At 69.1% G+C, this 7,663-nt stretch overlaps 3 protein-coding genes across 4 annotated transcripts; all 3 read left to right on the top strand.

Annotated features, from left to right (window-relative positions):
- Window positions 1–893: 893 nt before the first annotated feature.
- On the top strand, window positions 894–4,092 carry LOC309881667 (hyaluronidase-3-like). Its single transcript, XM_082767863.1, has 4 exons — window positions 894–946; window positions 2,474–3,368; window positions 3,458–3,547; window positions 3,663–4,092. Exons 2-4 carry the CDS (start codon window positions 2,490–2,492, stop codon window positions 4,008–4,010), a joined length of 1,317 nt encoding a protein of 438 aa, XP_082623989.1. The 5' UTR covers window positions 894–946; window positions 2,474–2,489; the 3' UTR covers window positions 4,011–4,092.
- On the top strand, window positions 1,020–2,233 carry NAA80 (N-alpha-acetyltransferase 80, NatH catalytic subunit). The gene has a single exon (XM_082767864.1). The coding sequence runs from the start codon at window positions 1,456–1,458 to the stop codon at window positions 2,179–2,181; it is 726 nt and encodes a 241-aa protein (XP_082623990.1). The 5' UTR covers window positions 1,020–1,455; the 3' UTR covers window positions 2,182–2,233.
- A 13-nt stretch (window positions 4,093–4,105) lies between the features above and the next one.
- Window positions 4,106–7,120, top strand: LSMEM2 (leucine rich single-pass membrane protein 2). 2 transcript variants are annotated; one of them, XM_082767866.1, is made up of 4 exons: window positions 4,106–4,477; window positions 5,439–5,579; window positions 5,674–5,862; window positions 5,973–7,120. In XM_082767866.1, the coding sequence occupies exons 1-4, from the start codon at window positions 4,456–4,458 to the stop codon at window positions 6,098–6,100; spliced, it is 480 nt and encodes a 159-aa protein (XP_082623992.1). In that variant the 5' UTR covers window positions 4,106–4,455; the 3' UTR covers window positions 6,101–7,120. The 2 variants fall into 2 exon arrangements, with proteins under 2 accessions (XP_082623992.1, XP_082623991.1); XM_082767865.1 differs by lacking the exon at window positions 4,106–4,477 and having other exon boundaries at window positions 4,853–5,579.
- Window positions 7,121–7,663: the final 543 nt, after the last annotated feature.

Below are 7,663 nucleotides of genomic sequence, written 5' to 3'. Positions count from 1 at the left end.
AGCTAACCACCAAACTTAACCCTTAATCCTAACCTTAAAAATAAAACCATAACCCTAAACCTAACCGATAGCCTTAGCTGGAAAACTAAATTTTGATCCTTAACCTAACCTTAAAGCTAACCCTAACCCTAACCTGCTCCCTTAACCCTAACTGTAACACTGAATGTAACTAATCCTAACCCTAGACCCTAACTGAAGCATTAACCCTAATTCTTTCCCCTAATCTTACATCCCAAGTCTAAACCTGAACTTAATTCAGTCCCCTAACCCTAATCCTTATTGTAACTCTAATGCTAAACCCTAACAGCAATCCCTAACCTTAACCATAAACCCATCCATAACCCCTAACCATAGCACTAACCCTAACCCTAACCACAGCCCTAACATTAAAGCTGAACATAACATCAAACACTAACCCTAAGGCATTGTATCTCAAATGGAAAAGGCATTGTATCCCAAATGGAAGCCCTGGGCCCTAAAAATTAGGTTCTGTGCCTCAAAATAAGGCTTTGGGGTATTCACATGATGCCTTGGAGCCTGAAATGGGGCTTATGCCCTAAAATTGATCGTTTGGACCTTAAAATGATGGTTTTAACCCCTATAAACGGGGCTTTGAGTTCTCAAATAAGGGGGCTGGATCCTAGAATGAATCTTTAAGCTTTACAAACGGGTGTTTGGCCCCTGGAGGGACGCTTTAGGCCCTACAGCTTGGGCTCCGTACCCTAAACAGGAGCCCCAGGGTTCTGACCCGGCGGCCATTTCGGGCGGCCCCGCCATGACGTCACCGCGCGCTCCGGCCGCCAGGGCGCGCTGTGATGGCGGGACGGGGGGAGAGGGGGCGTGGCCTGGACCGGGAGGGGGGCGTGGCCTGTGCTGGGGGCGTGGCCCCGGAGCCGAAGCCGCGCGGGAACCGAGGGCGCGGGGCCGGTGGCGGCGGCGGCGGCGGGTGAGCGGCGGGGGGGGGGGGGCTGGGAGGGGGCGGCTCCTCCCCGCCCCGGGACCACGCAGCGGGAGGGAGGGGGCAGCGGGAAGGTGCCACCGGGGGGGCTCGGCCGGGGCTCACCGGGAGCTGGGGCGGGCCGGCGGCTCCCGGGGAACCGGTGTGTGCCCCGTGCCGGGCCGTGCCGAGCCGTGCCGGGCCGGGCGGTGCAGCGGGGGGCGGCGGGGAGCGGAGGTGCAGCCCCCGTTCCCTCCCCCGCCACCCCCCGCTCCGCCAAGGGAGGCTTGTGCAACGCGGCCGGGCGGTTGGCAGCCAGGTTCCTCTTGCCGGTGGCTTCGGCTGCGCAACGGGGGGGCGGCTACCGGGACCCCAGCCCCTGCCCCGGCCACGGCACGGCTGGGCACGGCTCGGTCAATGGGGCTGGCACGACGCGGGGCACCGCCGAGCCCCCCCCCTCGCAGCCCCCGGTATCGGTGGCTGAGCAGCCCCCGCTCGCTGTCCCGGCAGCTGGAAGGATGGGCTCGGTGCCGGAGGAGCTCAGCCTCGTCCCCCTGCACCGGCGGCCGGAGCTGCTGGAGGCGTGCGCCGAGCTGCTGGCCGACGAGTGGGGCAAGAGCCGGGCGCTGCGGCTCCACGCGCTGCGCCGCTCCTCCGACGCCTTCCCCACCTGCCTGGTGCTGCTGCGGACCCCGGGCTCCGCCGAGCCCCCCGTCGAGCCCAAAACCCAACCGGGGGATCCGTGCCCGCTGGTGGGACACGTCCGGCTGTCCCGGGTGGCCGGCCAGCCCCACGGCCTCTTCGTGGAGAGCGTGGTGGTGGCCCGGGCGCTGCGGGGCTGCGGCTACGGGCGGCGGCTGATGGAGGCCGCCGAGAGCTACGCCCGCGCCCGCGGCTTCCACCGCCTGCACCTCAGCACCCACGACAAGCAGCACTTCTACGCCCGCCTGGGTTTCACCCTGGCCGAGCCGGTGCAGAGCGTGCCCTTCCTCAGCCCCTCCATGCCCGCCGAGGTGCTGCGGGCGTTCGCCGCCCCCGCCGGCCCCGCCGCAGCCTCCCCGGGTGGACCCGCAGCCCCCCGACCCCCTCTGCCTCCTCCTCCTGCTGCGCCCCCGCCGCCCCCTCTGCCGCCCCCAGCCCGGGCAGGGGGAGCCCAGGCCGAGAGCTGCGGGCAGAGCCTCCTGGAGACCCCGCACCGCGACGCCAGGGGGCTGCCCGTCTTCTGGATGAAGAAGGACATCTGAGGGCGGGGGGCTGCACGCCGCTGATTAAAAACCAAGGGCGGGCGGAGGCAGGTGCCCCCCCCCGCTGCCTGGCTGCTGTTCTTACGGGCTGCCTCCGGACCCCCCTGTCTGCCCCTGGGGTGGGGATGGGGGGGTCTTCGCACCCAGTCTGAGCCCATGGGGTTCGCCGTGGGGGTGCTGGGGGTGGGCTCCACGGCTGGCAGAGGGATGGGATGGGAGATGGGCAAGGAAAAGTGGGATTTTGGGGCGGGCAGCCCTGCATGCCGCCTACCCCGCTGCTCTCTCCCCGCAGGCAGCGCCCCACGGGCATGGGGCCAGTGCTGGCGCTGTGGGTCTGCCTGGCACTGGGGGCAGCAGATGGGAAGGGCCCGGCGCCCGCACCCCTGGCGGGCGGGCAGCCCTTCGCCGTGGTCTGGAACATCCCCACGGGGCGCTGCCAGCACCGCTTCGGCGTGGGGCTGCCCCTGGCCGACTACGGCATCGTGGAGAACCGGGGCGGCCACTTCGCCGGCCAGAACATCACCATCTTCTACAAGAACAAGTTCGGGCTCTACCCCTACATCTCCCCCGGGGGTGTCGTCCACAACGGGGGCATTCCCCAGCGGGTGCCCCTCCGTGCCCATCTCGCCCGGGCGGCGGAGGAAATCCGCCTGCTCCTCCAGCCTGCCTTCAGGGGCCTGGCCGTGGTGGACTGGGAGGAGTGGAGGCCCCTCTGGGCCCAGAACTGGGGGGCCAAACGCATCTACCGGGCGGCCTCGGAGCAGTGGGCACGCGAACGGCACCGGGGACCCCGTCTGGCCCGGCGGGCGTTCGAGCGGGCGGCGCAGACCCTGATGGAGCAGACGCTGCTGCTGGGCAGGAGCCTGTGCCCGGGGGGGCTTTGGGGCTTCTACCGCTTCCCCGACTGCTTCAACGGCAACTGGGCCAAGGTGGCCAACTACACCGGGCGCTGCAGGCCGGCCGAGGCGCGGCGCAACAACCGGCTGGGCTGGCTCTGGGCCGCCTCGGCCGCCCTCTACCCCAGCATCTACCTGCCGCTGGCGCTGCCGCCCACCCTGCGCCGCCGCTACGTGCACCACCGGCTGCGCGAGGCCCTGCGCCTGGCCGCCCGCGGGGCCGCCGGCCGCCTGCCCGTGGTGGCCTACTCGCGGCTCTCCTACCGCCGGTCGCCCCGTTTCCTGGAGCCGGTAAGGGCTGGGGAGGGCCGGGGGCACCGATCGGTGTTGGGGCACGTGTGTGTTGTGACCCCCGGCCATATCTCTGCCCGCCCTCGCAGGCCGATCTGGAGCACACGATCGGGGAGAGCGCGGCCCTGGGGGCAGCTGGAGTCGTGCTGTGGGGGGACATGTCTTACTCCCGCTCGGCGGTGAGTACGGGCTGGGACCAGCTCAGGAAGCAGCTCGGGAGAGGAGGGGAGGCTGCGGGGACCCCAGGCTGCCCCCCAGGGCTGGTCCTCACGGCAGCCTCCCCTTCTCCTCCAGGAGAGCTGTGCCAGTTTACGCCGCTACCTCGTGTCCACCCTGGGTCCCTACGTGGCCGACGTGACGGCGGCAGCGCGGGCGTGCAGCCTCCAGCGGTGCCACGGCCACGGGCGCTGCGTGCGCCGGCAGCCCCAGGACCTGGGCAGCCTCCTGCACCTCGCCGTGAGCCCCTGGCTGCCCTTCCGCTGCCACTGCTACCGCGGCTGGGCCGGCCGGGGCTGTGCCCAGCGGGAACGGCCCGATCCTGCTGCCTGCCCGGCGCCCACCCGCACCCACAGCCTCTACAGGCACCGTGAGGGTCTCCAGCCCCCCGACACCTGCCTGCCGCGGGGTGTCTGGGGGTGGTGAGCGGGGACCGCCGCCGCTCGAGCAGCCTGGCGCGTCCCTGTGGCCTTGTGAAGTTCAATAAATTGGCGCAGCGCAGCTGGCATGGTCCTGGTGGGCAAAGCTGGAGGGGGTCCGCGGTGCCCCCAGGCTGGGTGCGCCACGGGGCAGAGCCCCCAGCGGGGCTGAGCAGGGACCCAGCTCTGCCTCAGTTTCCCTGTCCCAGCTGTGCCCCGGGGGATAAGGGAGCATGGGGGGAGCTGATTCTCCCTCTGCCGTGCTGGCTCCACGCTGCCTGCAGCCCTGATGCAGCCGCCAGGCCCCCCTCCCCAGGGCTATTTTTAGCCCCCCAAACACATTTCGTGCCGTCCTATTTTAAGCGGAGCAGTTGGCGCACCAGGAGCCCGGTGCCCGGCTCCCGGGGGCCCCAGACCGCCTCGCTGGCCCAGGGGAGCGGGGCAGGGGAGCCATGCCCAGGGAGGCTGCCGAAGGTAGGCTGGGGACAGGCGAGGGGCCGGCGGGGACACTGGCACCCGGGGGAACCCTGCGGGTTGGAGACAGCAGCCAAGCTCTCCCCGTGGGCAGAGATGCCAGCCCGAGGAAGGGCAGGAGGGGTGCAGGGGGCTGCGGGGGCAGGAGCTGGTCCAGCACCCAGCCAGCTGCAGGCACGGGGGCACCGGGTTCCCAGGAGCAGCCCGCAGCAAAGGGCAGGGACCCACGGTGCCTGCAGGGTGCTTCGGGGGTGGCTAGGAGCACCCAGCCCCAGGGGGCACAGCCCTGCCATGCACCAGTGCTGCTGGAGGCCCCCACAGCCACCACGCACCCCAGGAGTGGGCATGGGGCTGCCCTACCGTGCTTGGCCACAGGCACAGCCCCCCAGCCCTGCCCCCTGCTCCAAACCACGCCAACACCTCTAAAATCCCCCTTCCCTCGTCCCCAACTGCTTCCTGGGACAGCGCTGACCCAGCTGGAACCCTGCGTGCTCCCCAAGCCCCCTCGCCATCTTCGGGGACGCAGCAGCACAGCGCGGGGCAGCAGGTCCCCGTCCCCACACCTCCAGCTGTGCATCCCCAAGCAGCACCCGAGCGCTCGGGCACAGTGCCTGCGGGGACAGCCAGCCCCGGCGGCAGCCTGGCACGGGGCTGCCTGTGCCCACAGGGAGCCGGAGGGGGCAGGAGCACATTCCTGGCCCTGGGCAGGCGCCAGCCCCACTAACAGGCTCTGGGACCGTGGCCACCAGGCTCCCACTAACTGCTCCGATGACAGCGTGCGGCGGATGACGGGATGGCCAGCTCGCCTGGCCCTGTCCTGTCTGCGGCAGCTCCATGCCAAGAGATTGCTGGGTTGGCACCCGTCAGCATCACCCCCAGGAGGGGACGTGGGCAGGTGGGGGGCTTCTGGTCCCCACGGGGGTGCCCAAGCTGCGTTCACCCCTTCCTCTGCTCCTGGCAGACGGCGCGGGCAGGGCGGAGGGCGCCGCGCCGCCGGAGCCTGCCGACCCCGAGGGGGCTGATCCCGGAGCCATCAGCCTGCGCCCCGTGGAGTCCATCAGCGACCTGCACTGGGCCTCGGCCGGGCACAAGGGCAGCGAAGGTGAGAGCAGGGCAGCGGACACCAGGGCACGGCTGCTAAACCCTGGGGGGAGCGGGGCCAGGCGCTGACCCTGCTCTTCTCCGCTCCGCTGCAGGGAACGGCCCGGCTCCATCCAGCGCCCGGCCGCACCGCCTGCCCCACAGCCCCCCACGCCTGCCCACGCTGCGCCCCGTGCCGCCCACCACCACCTGCCCTTGCCCCGGCCGCCCCCTCTTCCTCGCCCTCCTGGGCCTCCTGGCACTGGCCAGCCTGGTCCTGGCCACGATGGCCATCTACCTGAGCGGTACGTGGGACCGGGCAGGGCAGGGGGAGGCGGACACGGTGCCACGCGGTGCCGGGGGCTTGGGGACGGCCGGTGGCCCGTCCCCAGCGTCCCCCCGTCCCCCCTTGCAGTGCTGCAGAGCCAGTCGGTGCAGGCGCTGGCCCAGTGGCTGGAGAGCCAGGAGGACACCATGCGCCAGCTGCGGGCCACCAGCAGGCAGCTCTGGGCTCGCCTCAACGCCAGCGCCGAGCGCCGCTGAGCCGCCCCAGCAGAGGAGGAGCCCCAACATTTACTGCCCCGTCCCGCTCCTCCCTGGCAGCGTCACCCCCAGGGCACACGGGGGCCAGCCTGCCCCTGCCGTGCGCCGTCGGGGAAAGGGAAGGGCCTGCAAGGACGGGCACCTGCCCCGGCCCTTCCTCCGCCAGGCACAGAAGGCGCCCTGCCATCGATGACCTCCTCTAATCAAGTCTTAGAAAATTGCCACCGTAACCACATTCCCGGGGTGGCCGGTGCTGACGGCAGGCACGGCCCCAGCCCAGCCACAGCAGTGCCTGGGGAGCGGCACCAGCCCGACCCCGGGAGGCACAGGCAGCACTGGGGTCCCCGTGCCACCCACCCGGCACTTGTGTCCCACAAAAGGACTCTGCCACGTAGAGCACCCGGCATGACAAGGGGCCGGAGCGGTCCGCCGGCCCTGGCACGGAGGAGGCACGCAGCAGCACACCACCAGCTCCCCGCCTCGGCTCTCCTTTTATCCTTTCTTTGGTTAAAAAAAATAAAGGAAGGGGCAGCCCCCTGTGGGCTGCAGATCTCCCATAGCAACTCGTTATTCAGCGGGAGGAGAGCCCATCAACCTTTCCAGGCCCGTCCCCGTGCCCCTGGTGAGGCTGCCAGCCCCTAGCTGGAGGTGGTGGCAGATGCCGGAGCCCAGAACCTGTCTGAAGGCTCGGTACGCCCGCTGGCGTGCCCAGTTGTGCCGGTACAGGCACTGCAGGCCAAAGGGGATGGTCTCCTCTGGGGGCTCCCCGCTCTGGGTGAGCAGAGGGGCATCAGCCACGACCTGGGCATCAGCCACGACCCGGGAATCAGCCACCACCGTCCTGGCTCCGAGCGGGGCGCGGGGAAGCCGGCGGTGCTGGGGGCAGCACCTCGATGAAGCACGGGACATCTGGGCGGACACGGTGCTGCTTCCACCGCTCGCTCTGCCTGGGCTCGGTGCTCGCTGCTCTCGGTAGCCAAGGCTTGGCTACCCCAAGGGAGGCTCCTGGCGTGGGGCGGGGGGCAGATGGCGAGCAGCGATGCAGCAGCAGACGCCCAGGGCTGCGGCACACCGGTGAGAGATGTGGGGAAGGGGCTGCCAGAGGAGGTGCCTCATCCCTGCTCCCAGCTCTGTCTCAGCTCTGACTCTATCCCCATCCCATCTCCACCTCCCTCAGTGCCCCATCCCTGCCCCATTTCAGTCTCCGTCCCTGCCCCATCTCCATCCTATTCCTGTCCCCATCCCTGCCCCGTCTGTGCCCACACTCGTCCCCAGCTGTCCCCAGATCCCAGACAGTTGCACCAGATGATCTCAGAGGTCTTTTCCGAATATAATGATTCTGTGACTCTGTGATCCTCTGCCCCAGCTCTGACCCTATCCTCTTCCTATCTTTGTCTCCCTCAGTGCCCCATCCCACCCCATCTCCATCCTATTCCTGTCCCCATCCCCATCCCAGCTCTGGCCCTATTCTCATCCCCTCCTCACCTCCCTCTATTTCCCATCCCTGTCCCCACTCCGTCCCGTTCCTTTTCCCATCCCCTCCTTGCTCCCCCCGCTGTCTCA

This window comes from Aythya marila (assembly GCF_965140915.1).
Source record: "Aythya marila genome assembly, chromosome: 10".
Taxonomy (NCBI): Eukaryota; Metazoa; Chordata; class Aves; order Anseriformes; family Anatidae; genus Aythya; species Aythya marila.
Note: the sequence above shows the minus strand (reverse complement) of the source record. Positions and strands in the feature narration are given on the sequence as shown.

What these genes read in the sequence shown, in the direction of transcription:
- NAA80 (XM_082767864.1), top strand. Translation starts at nt 1,456, where the DNA reads ATGGGCTCGGTGCCGGAGGAGCTCAGCCTCGTCCCCCTGCACCGGCGG.
- LOC309881667 (XM_082767863.1), top strand. Translation starts at nt 2,490, where the DNA reads ATGGGGCCAGTGCTGGCGCTGTGGGTCTGCCTGGCACTGGGGGCAGCA. An exon ending in CGCCCCGTTTCCTGGAGCCG is followed by an intron (nt 3,369 to 3,457) that starts GTAAGGGCTGGG and finishes CCGCCCTCGCAG; the next exon opens with GCCGATCTGGAGCACACGAT. An exon ending in TGTCTTACTCCCGCTCGGCG is followed by an intron (nt 3,548 to 3,662) that starts GTGAGTACGGGC and finishes CTTCTCCTCCAG; the next exon opens with GAGAGCTGTGCCAGTTTACG.
- LSMEM2 (XM_082767865.1), top strand. Translation starts at nt 5,312, where the DNA reads ATGCCAAGAGATTGCTGGGTTGGCACCCGTCAGCATCACCCCCAGGAG. An exon ending in CGGGCACAAGGGCAGCGAAG is followed by an intron (nt 5,580 to 5,673) that starts GTGAGAGCAGGG and finishes GCTCCGCTGCAG; the next exon opens with GGAACGGCCCGGCTCCATCC. An exon ending in GATGGCCATCTACCTGAGCG is followed by an intron (nt 5,863 to 5,972) that starts GTACGTGGGACC and finishes CCCCCCTTGCAG; the next exon opens with TGCTGCAGAGCCAGTCGGTG.